This window comes from Saccopteryx leptura, chromosome 6 (assembly GCF_036850995.1).
Source record: "Saccopteryx leptura isolate mSacLep1 chromosome 6, mSacLep1_pri_phased_curated, whole genome shotgun sequence".
NCBI lineage: Eukaryota > Metazoa > Chordata > Mammalia > Chiroptera > Emballonuridae > Saccopteryx > Saccopteryx leptura.
Window position 1 is genome coordinate 11,588,734 of NC_089508.1, and position 20,512 is coordinate 11,609,245.

A 20,512-nucleotide genomic window follows, 5' to 3' on the forward strand; every position below is an offset into this window, starting at 1 on the left:
AATATATAATGAAAGTCACAGGTCAACTGACATCACAGCAGACATCTCCACAGAAACTGTGGTCGGGTTTCCCGGTAAGCACCAGCCGCGCTCCAAAGACACTCCTGACGGGACAGGAAGACCCCCCTCGCACAGCCCCCAGCCCCGGATCTACACAGTGTATTAACTACGTATGAAGACAGACCACCAGACCAAGGGACAGGACAATGCAGACATGTAGATAAAAAGGAAAGCCCAAACAGATATTATATTGGCCTTAAAGCAAATAATGTCTTTCTTCAAAGTATAACATTTCTGCACTGGTTGTTTTACAAAAGCTAAAACACATCTGACTCCTAAATGCTGCAGGCAGGGGCTATGGCTGTCCTGACCTACAGGCTGGAGGTACAGGCTGAAGGGAAGGAACAAGGCGGAGGCAGACAGGGACAGAGACCGCGGGAGTGAGGCTGGAAGGAGGCCGGCGCCGCGGTGGGGGCGGGGGCGGAGCAGTGCATGCTGGGGCAGGCAGCCCCGAGAACCAGCCACTGACGTCAGTGGCTGCTGTCTGGCTCCGTCATCTGGCCACCTGGAAGGGTCTGTTTAAAGAGGATGAAAAATTACTATTTTAAAAAATAAAAATGCACAGTAAATTTTATTTGTTTGTAAAAAGATTTATACCAAGCAGGCCTTTAACATGTAAAAAAAGTAAATCTGTATTTTCAAAATTAAATATAGGAAAATACAAAAGCAGACTGAATTATCAAAAAGAAAACATTTTATTTATATCACTAAATACAATTAGTCTCCCTGATTATAACCCATAATCAGTGTCACCTACAATACAGGCTGGCCTGTGCAGAGGTGAAGCGCCCAGCACGTGTGCACATGTACACACGGAGCCGCCCAGCTTGCTAAGTTACTGTCAGTTTTAGGAACTCTTACCATCTGAAGGAAATTAGAGGGCGATTTAGGTAGCAGAGTACTTGTACAATAACTTAAAAGCTTGTAGTGAGAAATTAATTTGTGCACCCTCCTCCGGAATTTCAGGCATTGACCTGCAGACCCCAAGTCTGGAAAGACGGCGTGATGGAAGCCCGGGGTCCCGCTCACTTGCCGTGTGGCTGGTCATGGTGCATCTCCGGTGTGTAAGTCAACAACACAATCATGACCCAGAGGTGGAGCAAAGCCTGCAGAAAGAGAAAACAATTCGTGGGTCAGTCAACAACCACCTCAGCACAGGCCCGCTGCGGTGCAGCAGGCAGGACTCTTCCTTGCCTCTGGACCCTGTGCTAGCACTGTGGCTGCACCATTCTAGGGCTCCACACATGCTTCCTGGTGGGTAATCGTGAAGAAACCTGTCCAGTCGGTGGAGGGTAACAGAGTGATAATACCTACAAATGTCTCAGTCAAGAGGAGAAGAGTCCTCCAATCATGCATCATAAGCTCATGGACCCACAGCCACTCAGGTGACTGTAAAGCAGAGTAGGCGGCATGATGAAAACTGCTGGGTATGCATGAAGTGGCTGGAAAGGCTGTGAAGCCCAGTTCTGGCTGGTGTTCTGAAAGAGGGTTTGGCCATGGTTGGTGAGGGGGCATGGGAAGACATGCTCGACAGGAATAATGTGTCCGGTTTCAGAGGTGACTTGGGGCCAGCACAGGACCTCCAGTTGACAGTTCCACTAACTCCCTTGTGGCAGTGTGGCAATGACATAGGTTCTCTCCCTCAGCGCCTGGCCTTCTGTAGTGTGCAACATCACATGTCATGCTGACACAGTGCATGTGTTCTCAAACTCTCCACCTGGAAATCAACCCAGATGTGGGCACATTTTGAATCCCTTCTGAAGCCATTCAATCTTGGTTCTTTCATTCTCTCCATCATCCTCTTCTTAAAAACTTTTTATTTAAAGAGCTAACTCTTCCCTCTAGTGGATAACAGAGAAATTTCTTTCTAAGGACACTTTTCTTTTGTGTGTGTATGTGTGTGACAGAGATAGAGAGTGAGGGACAGACAGGAAGGGAGAGAGATGAGGAGCATCAATTCTTCATTACGGCACCTTAGTTGTTCATTGATTGCTTTCTCATATGTGCCTTGATCGGGGGGCTACAGCAGACCGAGTGACCCCTTGCTCAAACCACATGAGCCTGCAGTCAAGCCAGCGATCTCGGGGTCTCGAACCTGGGTCCTCTGCATCCCAGTCCGACACTCTATCCACTGCACCACCGCCTGCTCAGGCTGGGTGCTTTCATTTCTTTTGAAGAAAATAATGCCTGCCTTAATTCAAGTCAACTACTTTTAAGCATCCTCATTCAGAATAGTTTTTTAGGCTCACAGGACACATGAAACAGCATGACTAACTACGGTAACCATTTTATTAGAGATAAGAAATATGAAAGAGCCTGACCAGGCGGTGGCGCAGTGGATAGAGCGTCGGACTGGGATGTGGAGGACCCAGGTTTGAGAACCCCAGGTCGTCAGCTTGAGCATGGGCTCATCTGGCTTGAGCAAAAACAGCTCACCAGCTTGGATCCAAGGTCGCTGGCTCAAGCAAGGGGTCACTCGGTCTCCTGAAGGCCCGTGGTCAAGGCACATATGAGAAAGCAATCAATGAACAACTAAGGTGTCGCAACAAAAAACTGATGATTGATGCTTCTCATCTCTCTCCATTCCTGTCTGTCTGTCCCTGTCTATCCCTCTCTCTGACTCTCTGTCCCTGTAAAAAAAAAAGAAAATAAATCAACCTTGAGACCTTTTTAGAAAATAAAGCAAACACATGAAAGCAACTTTACATCAAGATAAAAATGAAATCAATTGTTTTGTATTGTATTTTTATCATAAGAGGGGCTTACAAATGGAGGTGATGTCACACTGCACTACCGCTGATTTCACTGTGAGAAAAGTTTTGAACAATTTATCTTTTAGACATAATAAATTGTCAACTCCACTTGCATATTTTAAGGAAAAAAAATATTTTTTTTACAGAGACAGAGAGAGAGTCAGAGTGAGGGATAGGTAGGGACAGACAGGAACGGAGAGAGATGAGAAGCATCAATCATCAGTTTTTTGTTGCGACACCTTAGTTGTTCATTGATTGCTTTCTCATATGTGCCTTGACCGTGGGCTACAGCAGACCGAGTAACCCCTTGCTCAAGCCAGCGACCCTGGGTTCAAGCCGGTGAGCCGTGCTCAAACCAGATAAGCCTGCGCTCAAGCTGGTGACCTCGGGGTCTCAAACCTGGGTCCTCTGCATCCTAGTCCGACGCTTTATTCACTGCGCCACCGCCTAGTCAGGCGGAAAAAACATTTTAATTACCAAAAATGAGGTTTATTGATTTACTAGACTTTTAGTAAAAAAAATACCAGCAGCTGAAGCAAACTAGTTATAAATCAAGTGCAGCATTGTTTTTTTAAAACACAAATTCACTTACCATATATATAATTACAAAAACTCGTGCTATGGGGTATCTTCGGAGAAAAATTCCCAGACGAATACTGTGCAAATGGTGGTGGGGTGGAGAGGAGAGGAGAGAAGAGAGTTAGACTGACAACAGATCTATCTGCTGGTAATATTTAATAATGCCTTTTAACATTCATTTAAACTAGTTCTGTGGCCACCTTTGAAAAAATCTATTTATAGTAGATTGTTGAATACCATAATTACTTAAAATAATCACACAGAAATGTCATAGTACAAACATACTTTAACCATTATTTGGGGTGTGGCTATTACACAGCTTGGTCCCTCTCTAAGTCACTTTTCCTTTAGGAACTAAAGTTATCAAACACAAGGCAAATGTGATCACACGAAAAGGAAAAGCTCTGGCTGGAATTAGTCTGAAGATTGCTCATTGGAAGGTTTTCACATGGACACAAGCTTCTAAAAGGCAGAAAACAGGTCAAGTAAACACTTGAACAAGTGAAGTGTGGGGAGCAATATGACGTGCAGACCTTATTCCTCACGCCCCTTCACAACATTCGCCCATCAAGATGGATACGGGTACAAGCCAACACCCCAACACACCTTTCTTCCCTCCCTTTCTGCTTCTTCCGCTGCCGCCATGCAACAATGCTCTGCACATCAGTTCTCTAAAAATTACATAGATTGAATAAACGAATAGTTGAACTAGATGTGCATATTAATTTGGGGATAATGACTATGGCATCCTAAGCCTGTGGCTTCGGGAATCTTAGTAAATCATCCTCCTTATTTTTAACACCATAGCTATATTCTGATACACAAAGGGAGGGAAAGATTGCTCTTTTATACAATCATTCACTGAAACTGTGTTTAATTATGAACACTAAAAGACAAAAGAGTTTAGTAGGATTATTTAGACATGAACTTTATCGAGGCTATATATACACTGTTAAACATTTTTTTCCTTTAAAAGGTAATAAAAAGATCATTAATCTTTTATTATACTGCTTAACAGCAGAATAAATTATTGACGGTTAGTACATGTATGAAAACCCCGACAGTGGTGCTTTAGGTTCAATTTGCAGGACTTTATTTTTTGAGTCCCGCCTCCTCTTCATTCAGAGCAGTCCCGAGCAGCAGTCAATGTTTGGGGTTTCCTCTAGCAAGCCTTTTGTTTGTCCACTTTGGTTGCTGAGTCCGGAGAGCCACTTTTACCTGGGTGATTCACAATCCTGACTTTCCGGTGAGCTGTTCTTATCTCGGCCTTGCCAGCAGATGGGCTTACACCCAAAATAAAACTAGCTTCTTGCCTATTCATTTTCTGTTCAAATCCCCCTTTATAGGAGGACGAAAGGTTAGGCAGGGAAATCTTTGTAGTTTCTGTGGTTACTTGTTCTAGAAGTTTCCAAATCTAAACTACATAGCAACCTATGTAGCAAAGGCTGTAATACCCAGTCCCACAGCTGTCAGGCTTCTTGCCAGTCTCTGCTCGATCACGTCTGGCCATTTAGTCAGGGGATATAGTGCCAGCCCGCGCCAGCGGGGCCACACTGCTAAGGGCAGCCATGGCAATGCAGCCGAAGGACACTGAAATCACTTTCTATTATAGAAGATGGATGTCTGCTAACCTAAAAATGTTTATTTTAGCCCTGGCCAGTTGCCTCAGTGGTAGAGTGTCGGCCTGGCGTGCGGAAGTCCCGGGTTCGATTCCTGGCCAGGGCACACAGGAGAGGCGCCCATCTGCTTCTCCACCCCTCCCTCTCTCCTTCCTCTCTGTCTCTCTCTTCCCCTCCTGCAGCCAAGGCTCCATTGGAGCAGAGATGGCCCGGGCACTGGGGATGGCTCCTTGGCCTCTGCCCCAGGCGCTAGAGTGGCTCTGGTCGTGACAGAGCGATGCCCTGGATGGGCAGAGCATCGCCCCCTGGTGGGCGTGCCGGGTGGATCCCCGTCGGGTGCATGCGGGAGTCTGTCTGACTGCCTCCCCATTTCCAGCTTCAGAAAAAATACAAATAAAATAAAATAAAATAAAAAAGTAAAAATAAAAATGTTTATTTTAAGTATTTGTAATATGTAAATTATGTATGTATGTAATATGTATAAAACATAATGAGTACTGTTCAGTTACATATATAGCATCTTTTATTCTAATCATATGACAAAGTAATGAGATAAAACATTCAAATGAGTGCATTTACATGAGACAGACACTTTCTCAATGAAATTTTTTTTGAGAGAAAGAGACAGGAGATGGGAAGCATCAACTCATAGTTGCGGCACCTTAGCTAGTTGTTCACCGGTTACTTCTCATATGTGCCTTAACGGCATTGGGGAGGATCAGGCTGAGCCAGTGACCCCTTGCTCAAGTCAGCGACCTTGGTTGGGATCAAGGCGAATGAGCCCGCACTCAAGCTAGCGAGTCTGCGGTCAAGCCAGATGAGCCTGCGCTCATGCTGGCGACCGTGGGGTTTCAAACCTGGGTCCTCAGTGTCCCAGGTCAACGCTCTATCCACTGCGCCACTGCCTGGTCAGGCTAATAAGTTTTTAAATAGCATTTATGATAGAAAGAAAAGAAATAGAGTTAACCATCTTCAGTGAAGTACAGGCACTGCAGACCTCTTGAAGCAATTTCATGTCACTGAAATATCACCAAAGGAATACAGTAAATGTCACTTTAAGTATCACCTCTGCCTGACAGGACTCATGATGACTGAAACAACTGGAAAAGGTTATGAAAACAGTTGAAGGCCCATCACTCATCATTACGGGCGTGGCTTACCTAAATTGGTCAATTGAACTAGCAGCTCTGCGAACTTTTCCATACATTCCTGCCAGATTAGTGTCTGTGTCATTAAAAAGAACAGGAACATTTCGCAGACGTGTGCCTATTTAAACAAGAAAATAAAAATTAATGTACAGACACCAAAATGAACTTTCTAACAAAATTTTAGTGGAATATACATTATATTACATATGGAAGAAATTCTCAAGGCCAACTTTCTAAGCATTATATCTGAAGATAAAAACAAAGAAAATAACAGATAAATTTGATCATATAAAATGTTTAAACTTCCATCTCCAAATAATCAAAATGTAACAACTAGGAAAAGAATTTGTCTGAAATTAGCAAAAGTTAGTTTACAGACTAACACTAACTGGTGCCAGTAGTCACCATTAGAGCCACTTGAGTCCTGTGCCAGGAAGAGTGAGGCGACCCCTTTCTACAAAGCCCAGGCCCCCTGCATCTGTGTCTCAGGCCCAGGCCACTCCTAACTCCAGACTCACCCCATTGCCTATTCCACTCCCAATGGAGGCCTAACAGACATCGCAAACTCAGTATGCCCAAGGCCATGGGACTGATTTCCTGCCTCTGCTGCCAGCCTACTCGCCCTGCAGTTTTCCGTCTCAGAACACGACAACTCCATCCTTCCGCCTGCTCAGGCCGAAAAACTTGACTCCTTTCTATCAGACCCCTAAACCTGCCAGCAAATGCTGTCAGCTCACCTTTAAAATAAAGCCTCAGCCTGACCAGGCGGTGGCGCAGTGGGTACAGCATTGGACTGGGATGCGGAGGTTGCCAGCTTGACCATGGGTTCATTTGGTTTGAGCAAGGCTCACCAGCTTGAGCCCAAGGCCGCTGGCTTGAACACGGGGCCACTCAGTCTGCTGTAGCACCCCGGTCAAGGCACAAATGAGAAAGCAATCAATGAAAAACTAAGGTGCCTCAACAAAGAATTGATGCTTCTCATCTCTCTCTCTTCCTGTCTGTCCCCATCTGTTCCTTTCTCTGAATCTCTCTGTCTCTGCCACCAAAAATAAATAAAATAAAATAAAATAAAATAAAGCCTCACAGTCCCCTCACACTCTGGTCTGAACCACCACCACCTCTCACACGGGTCCCCTGCCTCCACTTTAGCTCTCCGCAGTCTCTTCTCCACGCAGCAGCCAGAGAGTTATCTTGTTTCAGTGCAGACCACATCGGCCACCCCTGATAAGGTCTCCCAATGGCTTCCCCTGCAATCAGAGGAAAAGGCCTTAAACAGGCCTGAACAGCTTCCTCCAAGTTCTCTGAGTCACCGTCCTCTTCCTCTTCCCACACTCAGTCTACTCCAGCTGCACTGGCCTCCCTCCTGTTTCCTGCAACAATGTCAGGACCTTTGTACCTGCTCCCTCTGCCTGGATCACTCTTCCTGTAGCTCTCCTCCTGGTCTACTATCTTACCTCCCACAGGGCTTAAGTGGTACCTTTTCAGTGAAGTCATCCTGCCCACACTAGATCACAACCCCATCTCCACACTTGGCCCTGATGTGTCTGCCTTCCCCGCTTGCTCCCCTCCGTGGCACACACCACCACCTCCCGTAATTCCCTCACTGTCCCCATCTCCCTCTCCCCCAGTACCAGGCTGTAAGACCCGCAGGGCAGATTTTGGTCTCTTCTGCTGACCTCTTTTGCCTAGGCGAGTAGCTGGTACAAACTAGGTGCTATTATTTGCCGATTTGGGCAACAAATGTGTATACCTGAAGACCCAGCAATTCCATTTCTAGTCATTTATCCTAATAACAGACATGTACAGAAAATACTTTCCTCAGAACTGCTTGTAATAGTGAAAAAATTGGCAAAAATCTAAATTTCCAACCATAAGGAATTGATTAAAGAAATTATGGTATTTCCATGATAGATGCCTATGAAACAATTTATAAATCATATAATATAATTATGAAAAAAGTAAAAAAATAACCAAATAAAAAGAAATAAATTTTAAAAATTATGGAAATTTATTTGTATGTGAAAGTTAGAAATCAGTAAAACAGATACTATAGTCATATTTAGGAAAAAAATATGAAAGGAATTTCTAAGATGAAGTGTGTTGAAGCTTGTCCTAAAGTCTTTAACATTCTCTCTGAATCCGACTGTGGAAAAACAGATTTCTCTATTACATTATAGAGCATGGATAAACTTACATGGCTACATGTTAGCTTTAATATTCCTCAAAGTCCCTTTCCACTGAACCCCTGCCTGTCAGTGACAGCTTCCTCAGCGTCCTACATACTTCACCATGATTACTGGTCCACGGGCCTCTTTTCTCTAAGTCCCACACTAGGAGGGACAGCCATCATTCACAGTCTAGCTGACCAATGATCACACCAAACAGCACATGGCCCAGACCTCACATCAGGAGAAATGTGGGTGCTTCATTGGATGAAATTTCTTTTCCAATAAAAACGGTCTTTCTTTAACTTCTCAAAATCATGTTTAAATTAGCAAGATTGAAATGAAGACAACAGGAAAACAAAAGGTTCTTTTGAGATTCTTCTGTTTTTACCTTCGCCACTGTCAACGGCAGACATGTTGATGGCAGAGCCGTTCCCGCCCGAGGCAGCTTTCAGCTGCTGCTCCAGGCGCTCCAGCTGGAAGACCAGGGAGTTCTTCTCCGTGCTGAGACCCTCCAGCAGGGTCTGCTTCTGGATGAGCGTCTCTGTCAGCTGGTGGAGGCGACTTTCCAACTCAGACTGACTGCTGTTGCTGAGCGCTTTATTGGTAAGCTGAAAGGCAGTGTTCATAGAATTATTACAGAATAGTCAAGTCACACGACTCAGAAACCACACTACACATTCCCGTAGGTAACATGTAGAATTCACTGGTTTCTCAACACTCTACGATTCGTCATTGTCTACAGAAGCAATGGTCAAACTGTGTTAGTGAATCACAGCATCAATCTGGTGATTCACAATCTGCATTTTAAAAAACACAGAACTGAACGGCCATATCAGAGTACACCTCACGTGGCATGTGAGAGCATTATTTTGTGAAACTTGTTTGTTTTGTATGTTGTAAGAGTGTGTGAGTACTGAGACATGATATAAACCTTACTCCTTACTGTAAACACCATGGTCCAAAATACCTGAAGGCACTGATCCATGGGGCACAGTTCAAACTTTTCGCCCTAGAGAACTCAAGACTAGTGGTCCAGTGCCAAGACCACTCCCGCCCTGAGGTTTTCACCCTGCTCTGCCACTTCCTAGCTGACTGGAGGAGCTGCTAGCCAATCTGAAGCTGTTTCCTCTTGTTACCTGAGGACAACAGCGCCTGCAGCACATGGTGTTTAGCATATTAAGTGCGAATTTTCCTCCTATGGCTTCTCGGCCTTTAAGCTAAGATCAAGTGAAGAATTTTCCTAGTAGTCTGGCTGACGGCTGGTTCTTAGTAACTTCCTTCACTCCACCTCCTCTGTTCTCCTCCGCCCCCACTTCCCCTCCTCCCATTCAGCCTCCGCCCTGCTGTCCCATCTTCCCTATGGGAAATTCAGTCCCTTCTCTCATTCAGGCGCTACCTGCCATGAAAGCCTCTCCCTCGAAGCCCTTTCCAACTACTCTGGCCCAGGGTGACCCCAGCCTGCTTTTAGACTATTGACTGTTTGGGCATTTATCAGTCACTGTGGTAACCTTGTTTAGAGGAGTCAATTTTGCCTCCTCAATGAAACTGTAAGTCAGCTCGTGAGGGCGAGTATCACTCTGCATCAGCACAGTTCTGAGAAGAGGCTACTAGGTCCATCTATGTTTAAAACCCCAGCTCTGCCATTTCCTAGCTACAGCCTGGGGCAAACCACAAATCGGAGCCTGTTTCCCTGTGCATAGGGTGTCGTGACTAAATGAAGGGATATATAAATATCTAACACAGTATCTGCCAGAAGGCAGGGAGCGAAATTAGCCTTCTTCCTTCTGAATCCCTTATAGCACGCCCACAAAGTCAGTGCAGGGATAGGCCCACAACAAGTAACTATTGAAGAGCATTATACTGAGTATAAACAAAGACTGACTTACTATTAAATAGGAATACTCAATTTTAAGATTATACTATGATCCCATACTAAGCAACTTATTCCATACTTCAGTATTTTTTAGTGAGGTAAATTTATATACAAGTGAAACACCCAGATCTTAAGCACATAATGAGTTCTGACAAGTGTGTAACTGTGTAACCAACACCCAAACAACCACTGTTCCATTTCTATCACCAGAATTTTGTTTTGCTCTTTCTTGAATTTCCTATAATAAATAAAAACCTACAGTAAGAACAATGTTGTGTGTAGCTTTTTTTTAAAAAGACTTTTCCAAGTTTTTGTGTCAAGAGTTTGTTTCTTTTTATTGCTGAGTTGTTTGCAATTTGTCTACCCATTTACTTGTTGATAGGCATTTCGACTGTCTCCAGGTTGGGCTATTTGTGAACAAAGCTATTATAAATATTCTTTTTGTTTGTTTGTTTTATAAATTTTTATTAATGTTAATGGGATGACATTAATAATTCAGGGTACATATATTCAAAGAAAACATGTCTAGGTTATCTTGTCATTAAATTATGTTGCATACCCCTCGCCCAGAGTCAGATTGTCCTCCATCACCCTCTATCTAGTTTTCTCTGTGCCCCTCCCCTCCCCCTAACTCTCTCCCTCCCTCCCTCCTGCATCCTCCCTCCCCCCACCCCTGGTAACCACCACACTCTTGTCCATGTCTCTTAGTCTCGTTTTTATTATAAATATTCTTGTACAAATTTTTTGTGGACATATGGCTTCATTTATATTGACTGAGTATCTGGAATTAGAAATCAGACATCTGTTAACCTTATCACAAGTTTCAGAGTGATTGTGCTGCTGTGTAGGGGAATTCCAAGTGCACCATCTCCTCACAGCACTTGCCTTGCCAACCTTTTTAATTCAGCCACTCTAGTGGGTGTGCCGTGCCTATCTCACTGACGTTCTAATTGCATTTCCCAGAGACTGATGGTTCTAAGCACCTATTCGTGTGCTTACTTGGCCACTCATGTATCTTCTTCTGAGAGTTGTCTATCCAAGTCTTTCACGATTAAAAAAAGATCAGTTGTGCATATTCTTATTAGTAGTAGGAGTTCTTATGCTGGTTACAAATGCTTTCTCAATATAAATACAGTGTGTCCGTAAAGTCATGGTGCACTTTTGACGGGTCACAGGAAAGCAACAAAAGACGATAGAAATGTGAAATCTGCACAAAGTAAAAGGAAAACCCTCCCAGTTTCTGTAGGATGATGTGGCAGCATGTGCGCATGCGCAGATGATGATGTAACACTGTGTATACAGCGGAGCAGCCCACGGCCATGCCAGTCGAGATGTGGACGGTACAGAGGAAAGTTCAGTGTGTTCTGTGGCTCGCTAAATTTGAATCCGTGACCAAAGTGCAATGTGAATATCGGCACGTTTATAACGAAGCGCCACCACATAGGAATAACATTACTCAGTGGGATAAGCAGTTGAAGGAAACCGGCAGTTTGGTGGAGAAATCCCATTCTGGTAGGCCATCAGTGACAAATCTATAGAGGCTATACGGGATAGCTACCTAAGGAGCCCTAAAAAAATCTGTGCATGAGCCCACATTGAACTGCACTGAATAGGTATGAAACTGGGAGAGTTTTCCTTTTATTTGGTGCAGATTTCACATTTCTATCGTCTTTTGTTGCTTTCCTGTGACCGGTCAGAAGTGTACCATGACTTTACGGACACACTGTATTGTAAATACCATCTCCCAGGCTGTGGTGAACCTCTTTATTTTTGTAATGGAGTATTTTGATGAGCAGAAAATTTTAATTTTGATGAAGTTAAATTCTATCATTTTTCTTCTATGATTGTTTTTTATGTCTTCTCTAAAAATATCTGTCTTCCCCCAAACTGCAAAAGATTCCCCTTTATTTTCTTCTAGAAACTTTAGAGCTTAGGCCTAGCTCCATCCAAAATTAATCTTTGTTAACTTTACAAGTCTAATTAGGGAATAAAGATCATAGGTCGTCCCCACCCATGTTTTTATCTAGTCCCACACAAGTTTTTGAAGAATAATGTTAAACTGCCTGACCAGGTGGTGGCACAGTGAATGGAGTGTCAGCCTGGGACTCAGAGGACCCAGGTTCGAAACCCCAAGGTCTCCAGCTTGAGCATGGGTTCACCAGCTTGAATGTGGGATCATTAACATGACCCCATGATCGCTGGCCTCAGTCCAAGGTTGCTGGCTTGAGAAAGGAGTCACCGGCTCTACTGGAGCTCCCCGTCCTAGTCAAGGCACATATGAGAAAGCAATCAATGAACAACTAGGGTACTGCAATGAAGAGCTGATGTTTCTGATCTCTCTCCCTTCCTATCTGTCCCTATGTGTCCCTCTCTCTGCCTCTGTCTCTCTCTTGCAAAACAAAAAGTTAGACTGGCAACATATATATATATATATATTTTTAAAGATTTTATTTATTCATTATAGAGAGGGGACGGGGGGGGGGGGGAGGAGCAGGAAGCATCAACTCCCATATGTGCCTTGACCAGGCAAGCCCAGGGTTTCGAACCGGCAACCTCAGCGTTTCCAGGTTGACGCTTTATCCACTGCGCCACCACAGGTCAGGCAACATATATATATTTTTAACCAAGATATTCTCCTTAGAGGCCAAAGGCAGTTAAGATAAACAGGAGCAGCATATTTTATTGCTCACTCAGCATAGATCTCAGCTCACTCTGACTTGGGGATATTTTTTTCTTGTAATGTATTAAAATGCTGATCTCTTTTTAAATTATTTAAGTCAACCTCATTCTGTAAGACAGGTTTTCTCTGTTCTACTTAGATGAAAAATTTTTAAGAGAAATCCTTGTTTGGTTAATTTTTTTTTTCTTTTTGTATTTTTCTGAAGCTGGAAACGGGGAGAGACAGTCAGACAGACTCCCGCATGCACCCGACTGGGATCCACCCGGCACACCCACCAGGGGGCGACGCTCTGCCCACCAGGGGGCGATGCTCTGCCCCGTCGCTCTGTTGCGACCAGAGCCATCCCCAGCGCCCGGGTCATCATTGCTCCAATGGAGCCTCGCTGCGGGAGGGGAAGAGAGAGACAGAGAGGAAGGAGAGGGGGAGGGGTGGAGAAGCAGATGGGCGCTTCTCCTGTGTGCCCTGGCCGGGAATTGAACCCGGGACTCCCGCACGCCAGGCCGACGCTCTACCACTGAGCCAACCGGCCAGGGCTGGTTAATTCTTTTTTCTTTTTTTCTTTTTTTGTATTTTTCTGAAGCTGGAAACAGGGAGAGACAGTCAGACAGACTCCCGCATGCGCCCGACCGGGATCCACCTGGCACGCCCACTAGGGGCGATGCTCTGCCCACCAGGGGGCGATGCTCTGCCCCTCTGGGGCGTCGCTCTGCCATGACCAGAGCCACTCTAGCGCCTGGGGCAGAGGCCAAGGAGCCATCCCCAGCGCCCGGGCCATCTTTGCTCCAATGGAGCCTTGGCTGCAGGAGGGGAAGAGAGAGACAGAGAGGAAGGGGGGGGGTTGGAGAAGCAAATGGGCGCTTCTCCTATGTGCCCTGGCCGGGAATCGAACCCGGGTCCCCCGCACGCCAGGCCGATGCTCTACCGCTGAGCCAACCAGCCAGGGCCTGGTTAATTCTTAATTAACAAAAATAGCACAATTTACCTGAACAGGCGTGGCACAGTGGATAGAGCATTGGCCTGGGATGCCGAGGACCCAGGTTCGAGACCCTGAGGTCGCCAGCTTGAGCACAGGCTCATCTGGTCTGAGCACAGCTCACCAGCATGGACTCAAGGTTGCTGGCTCGAGCAAGGGGTCACTCGGTCTGCTGTAGCCTCCCTTTGGGGCACATATGAGAAAGCAATCAATGAACAACTAGGATAGCGCGAGGAATTGATGCTTCTCGTCTCTTTCCCTTCCTGTCTGTCCCTATCTATCTGTCCTTCTCGCTGACTCCCTTTCTCTCTCTCTGTCTCTGTCACACACATACACAAAAATAGCACAATTTCTTACACAGATTAGGTACCCCATAAATATTTACAAATATTAGGATGTTTATCTAAGGATTAAACCAGATGGTGGTTTATGCTCCTTTCTGTTCTCTGACTTTCTGCTAGCAAGTCATAAAACCATTTGTAAGTATTTCACAGATACGGGCAAGGAAAGAGAAGGGAATGCTCAAGTCAGTTCCTCACTCTAAAAATTAAAATATATATATTAAAAACATTTTAAATGGACTATTATAAAGTCTGAGAACTTTAAAAAACAAAAATTATTGGAGTTTCATGATCAAACTAAGTCATTAACTAACTAAAAAAACTAAAGAATTCCCTGGCCAGTTGGTTCAGTGGTGGAGCGTCGGCCTGGTGTGCAGAAGTCCCGGGTTAGATTCCCGGCCAGGGCACACAGGAGAAGCGCCCATCTGCTTCTCCACCCCTCCCCCTCTCCTTCCTCTCTGTCTCTCTCTTCTCCTCCCGCAGCCGAGGCTCCATTGGACCAAAGATGGCCCGGGCACTGGGGATGGCTCCTTGGCCTCTGCCCCAGGCACTAGAGTGGCTCTGGTCGCAACAGAGCGACGCCCCGGAGGGGCAGAGCATTGCCCCCTGGTGGGCAGAGCTTCTCCCCTGGTGGGCGTGCCAAGTGGATCCCAGTCGGGCGCATGCGGGAGTCTGTCTGACTGTCTCTCCCTGTTTCTAGCTTCAGAAAAATACAAAAAAAACAAACAAACAAACTAAAGAATTAAGCTTTGGGTAAATTATTTACATGATCAATGAGTCTGTTATTTATACATCACTCATCTGCAGCTCAGCGAGGAACAGACACGCTACAGCTACAGGGTAAGTGAATGCATGACCCCATCAGTCAACAAGCAAGACGGAAATTTGGGCGGTGGCGCATGTTGATTTCTGTATGGTTTACATTTTCAGAGTTAAAAAGAGGTCTGGCTGACTTTTTGAAGAACCTATCAGTTGTTAATAGGAAGATTTATCCTTGGGTTTTTCTTAGGAAAGAGAAACCACATTTATGAAACTGGCAGTCGGCACAACCACCACTGAAGCAGAAGGCACAATGTGCTGAAACGATTCACATCTCCTCAGTGACTCTGGCTACAAGATTCTTCTATAAGAAGCAAGCCACAGAAAACAGCAAATGAAACTCAAATGGCACTGGATGGAAATTCTGTATCGGTTGAAAATAACATCTTATTACCACAATAGGAGAACACAGGTGAAGATAAAAACAAAGAAGATCTTACTGTATTCTTTATGAAAAATGTGACTTTGCAATGGTAGCTCTGCCCAAGTTGTGATGCGGATGCATACCTGATTCCTCAGTTTCTGAATTTCTTCTTCTCGATCTGTAATTCTGCTTTGCAATGTGTTCTTTGTTCGGTACAGATCTTCTTCTATGTAATGGAATTCCTACAAAGTAAAGCACAAAGCAAAAGTTAAAACAGCACTCCCTATTCCATCCCCAGTGCCTAAAACAGTGCCTGACACATAGTATATATCTACTGCTGAGTATACCCTGAATGAATAAATGAACAGATTTGGGTGGGTCTGTGAAAAATTAATACTTCACCATGATGTATCACTTTGCATATGGATGTCTCAGCACCAGTCTTTATGTGATCATATGTTTTCACTTTTCTAGAGCTGCTGCTGGATTATATAAGTATATACCTAACTTAAATAAAGAAAGCCTGTACCACTGTGCATTCCACAGCCCTACGAGAGCGTTCCAGTGCTTCCACATCCTTCCCAACAGCTGGTATGGTCAGTCTAAGTGGAGCTAATCTAGTTGGGTATGTCATGCTATCTCATTGAGGTTTCAATCTGCACTTCCCTAATGATCAGTAATGTTGAGCAGTTTTTCATGTGCTTATTTGAATCAGGTAATATCTTATATCTCTTTTGCACTGTCACAGACTGTAAAAATTGAGGAAAGTGAAAAAAGAGAAAACGAGAAAGATAATTAGGGTAAGAGAGTTACAATTTACAGAAGGCTTGCCTAATTTATGAAGCTCTAGGCTAGCACAAAATTTAGGATGGAAATTACCTGAACCAATAAAGAGCACTACAGGACATTTAATCCTAGGATTAAGTGGTTTACTTCTAAAACATCTGATTACTAAGTAAATAGCCTGTAGCTACATTCAGCTCCACTTTCCTCTACTTAACTCCCTCATTTTTAAAAAAGGGCACTGGAAGTGAACATGGTTAAAGCCATAATAAAATGGAAACTATCTCACTAACCATCAAGAACGTCAAATATTTGTTTTTTGATATGTTAATAGCTCCTTAAATAAATTAAAATGCAATTTCTGAAAGGACAGCTAATCTTATAATGAAATTAAGAGTCTCTGATGTACCCTGCAGGTTCCTACTCAGGGAGCTTTTCTCTTGATATGCAGGAAACGAATTTAAGTGCTACTTTCACAATAAAAACAAGTATTTCTCTGAGAACTGAACCAGTTTCAAAAATAATAAATCCTAATGAAAAAAAAAATCCTTAAAGGACATAAATATGCAAAGCTAGAATAGTTTTCTCTTCCATTAAACAGAATAGTAGTTTTTATTGTGAGAATGAAATAATGTAAATGAAGTGATACCACTATGTTGTTACTCAGTAAAATTAGAGATGTCATTAATATTAGATATAGAACCTTATTCTGCAAATGCGGCTGTAACCATGTTTAGCTGTGTTAATACTGAAACTATTACATAAGTATATTAAAGCACAATAATTCAGCTTGGGGAGCTGACGACTGCCAACTGAACAATGAAATCCAATCTGAAAACATGACTTATGAACACAATCCGTACATGCACTTTTTCTAAAGCAGAAAAAGCACTTGTGTGTCTATTTCTAATAACTAGTATTTACTGTTGTTCCCAGAAAGTACAAATGTAATAAAGTTGAAAATCAACTGATGTTTTAAGTTTTCTACACATATTATACTCTGACGAGAGATATAATAAAATACAGAATAGCAGAAAGGACTCGCAACAAGAGTCCATGGATTCTATTCTATTCTGTAATTAATTGTGTGCCTCCCTTTTTCAGCTGTTAAGCAAACAAACAAACGAGCAGTGTGGGTCAGTAACAAGGCAGGAGGGACCTGCGCCCGCCAACTACCAATTCCCCGAGCGCCCCCCCCCCCCCCCCCCCCAGTAAGAATGTCAGGAAGCTGTTTTGCTGGGAAGACTCCTCATGTGACAGTGAGGAGACAGTCTTCTCCCGTCATCATCTCTAACAGCCTCACCTGCTTCTGCCGGTCCAACTCTGCCTCGAGTTCTTGTTTGGATGCTTTATGACCAGCTATCTGGTCTTGCAGGTCTTGTAACTGTTCTCTTGCTGATTCTGCTTCACTAACCTGCTGAGTCTCCATATCCTAAAAAAAGGAATTCTACATGTGAAAGCAATCACTAGCACTCAGTTCAACATGTACTGAGCCCTCACTGTGTGCCATGAACGGGGGTCAGAAGGCACTGGAGGGACCAAGATGAAGGAGACACAGCCTCAGCCTAGCACATACACCGACACTTCATGCCTGGTCTGTGGTGCACAGTGGATGGAGCATCGACCCAGACTGCTGAAGTCGCCAGTTCGAAACCCTGGCTTCCCCAGTCAAGGCATGTATGAAAAGCAATCAATGAACAGGTAAAATGCAGCAACTACAAATTGATGCTTTCTCCCATACTCTCTCTTTCCCTCTAAAAATCAATAAAATCTTTTTTTTTTTTTTTTGACAGAGACAGAGTCAGAGAGGGACAGATAGGGACAGACAGAAAGGGAGAGAGATGAGAAGCATCAATTCTTCATTGAGGCATCTTAGTTGTTCGTTGATGGCTTGTTCATTGATCGCTTTCTCATATGCACCTTGACTGGGGGGCTACAGCAGAGCGAGTGACCCCTTGCTCAAACCAGCTACCTCGGGGTTTCAAACCTGGGTCCTCTGCATCCCAGTTTGACACTCGATCCACTGCCGCCGCCTGGTCAGGCAATAAAATCTTTAATTATATAACATGACAAATGTTGAGAGCAATGAACTGGCTCCCAAGCACATAAGCCATTTGGTTTAATAAGTACGAGTAGACAGTGGCCCACTGGGAGAATTTTATTTATATTCAAAAGCTAACAGTTTGAAAGGAGCTGAAACATAACATCAAAAAGAACTGTATTGCATTAGTCCTCTGCAATTGTAGGTTAGAATTAGCTTTTGTGTTTGTGAGTATAAGTAACCAATATACCAATATACAGTAGAAATATAACTTTTCTCTCTTATCACCTGAGATTAGCATATTATTTTACCCTTTTTAAGCTTTATGACTATTATATTTTTATATCTTCCCCTATTTCTTATTCATACTTCTTCACTTGATGTCACTTAGTTCTTCAAACTCAAAAAACCACCCTCTGGATTTTCTGTGAAACCTTCTGGTGGTAAAGAACACAGCTCTAGGTTTCTATATTTTCTAGGTTCAAGTTAAGCTTCATCCATTCATACAGTACTGCATGAGATGAAAGTCAGTGTCTTATTTTGCTTTTTATCTTTTGACACATTCTGTTTTATACTCATCTCCATTCACCTGATGTTTGAAAGAACTGACAGATTAACAATATTCTCAGATAGTCAGTGTAGTACTCTATATTCATACAATGCTGGGTATTTAGAAGAAAGTAGCAATAAGTATGATTATTTTCCCTTACCACTGAGTTTTCAGGATTAGTAGGAGGCAGATTAATCTTTGCCATCAATTTGACTAAGACAGATTCCTGAAAGGCAGGAAGTATGCGCAGTGGTTGAGAGCGCGTGTTCCAGAATCAGACAGACGAGGGCCGGCTTCCTGGCTCTGCACTTCAGTAGTCACGGGAGGTCCTTCCCTTCTCCACACCTACACTTCTTACAGCTGTGAAGTGAGACTCTATCGTCTCCTTTACAGAGTTAGGTAAGGAATAAACGAAAGGATACAGATTGACAGCTTCATGCAGTGCCTGGCACATAACTAACTGCTCCGTAAATGACAGCTGTTAAAATTATTAACAATCCTCCCATTTCTAGATCTAATACTATAATCTTTATTATAGATTTCACAAACTTCTTGACAAAGAGTAGAAAAATTGGTCAATTCATCAATGAGGCCAGTAAGGATGAGATATCAAATAAACAAATCTAATTTTTCATAATTTCACCCAAAAAACATGAATGAATAAGATTAGCATCTACTCAATTTCTAAGTTCATGAGACTAAATTCTTTGAAATTCAAAATTATTTAGAGGGAAAAAATCCCACTTTACAGGCTAAAATAGCAGCATTCACTGGCTCTTCTATTTAGCTGATAAGAAAAAATCCAGAAATAACAGCAGCTACTATTTACTGAGGGCCTATTTACACAGATCCTATCCTCAAAAGAACCTTTGTGTATCTGCATTTTACAAATGAGAAAGCTAAGGCTCAGTGAGATAAACTGCCTCGTGCAAGGTAACACAGCAATGAAGTGCCCAAGTATCCAGATCTGACATTCAAGACTATGCTCTCCACGAGCGAGCCTCTTCTCACAACTCCCACACTTTCCTTTGCGTCTTATGCATGGCTCACAAATCAGTAACCCTGAGTTAACGCACGGTGACTTTCTCTGTGAACTCTTACAGAACGCCTGTTAACCCACACTTCATTGTTTCTCACCTCAGACTCCTCTGTATTTATATCAAAGACCCTATGTTTAATCTAAATTAATGGCTCAATTCACTCTTAGATTAAATGTAGTAATTACAAATAAACTATAAATTATGCATGAAACTATAATTAAAAGACCATCCCTGAGCCCCTTCTAATATCAGAAAACATCCCAGTTATCTATAAATCTAATTTGTATTTAACCAGTTGGACATAAGACCCAGGAGTAGGAAGATTCAGTCTGGTTCCCAGTTTTAAATCTAAGCCTAGAAGATGCCGGCACATGGCAGGCACATGGTAAGCATCTGCTGAAAAAATGAACCTGGTTACCCATGTTTATCACTCCCATAGGTTGACAGTCAATGGACAAGAAACCTACCACTATAGCCTGACCAGGCAGTGGTGCAGTGGATAGAGCGTTGGACTGGGATGCCGAGGACCCAGATTCGAGACCCCAAGGTCGCCAGCTTGAGCGCGGGCTCATCTGGCTTGAGCAAAAAGCTCACCAGCTTGGACCCAGGGTCGTTGGCTCCAGCAAGGGGTTACTCAGTCTGCTGAAGGCCCACGGTCAAGGCACATATGATAAAGCAATCAATGAACAACTAAGAAGTCACAACGCGCAACGAAAAACTA

At 43.6% G+C, this 20,512-nt stretch overlaps 1 protein-coding gene across 1 annotated transcript in view; it reads right to left on the minus strand.

Moving 5' to 3' along the window:
• Nucleotides 1-736: 736 nt before the first annotated feature.
• GOLGA5 (golgin A5) overlaps nucleotides 737-20,512 on the minus strand; it is a 35,020-nt gene continuing 15,244 nt past the window's right edge. Inside the window, exons 8-13 of the mRNA XM_066342258.1 lie at nucleotides 17,464-17,592; nucleotides 15,521-15,619; nucleotides 8,716-8,935; nucleotides 6,172-6,277; nucleotides 3,406-3,469; nucleotides 737-1,166 (exon numbers count right to left, since the gene is read on the minus strand). Of these exons, the coding sequence (XP_066198355.1) occupies nucleotides 1,086-1,166; nucleotides 3,406-3,469; nucleotides 6,172-6,277; nucleotides 8,716-8,935; nucleotides 15,521-15,619; nucleotides 17,464-17,592 (699 nt within the window). The 3' untranslated portion in view covers nucleotides 737-1,085. The remainder of the gene's footprint in view (nucleotides 1,167-3,405; nucleotides 3,470-6,171; nucleotides 6,278-8,715; nucleotides 8,936-15,520; nucleotides 15,620-17,463; nucleotides 17,593-20,512) is intronic.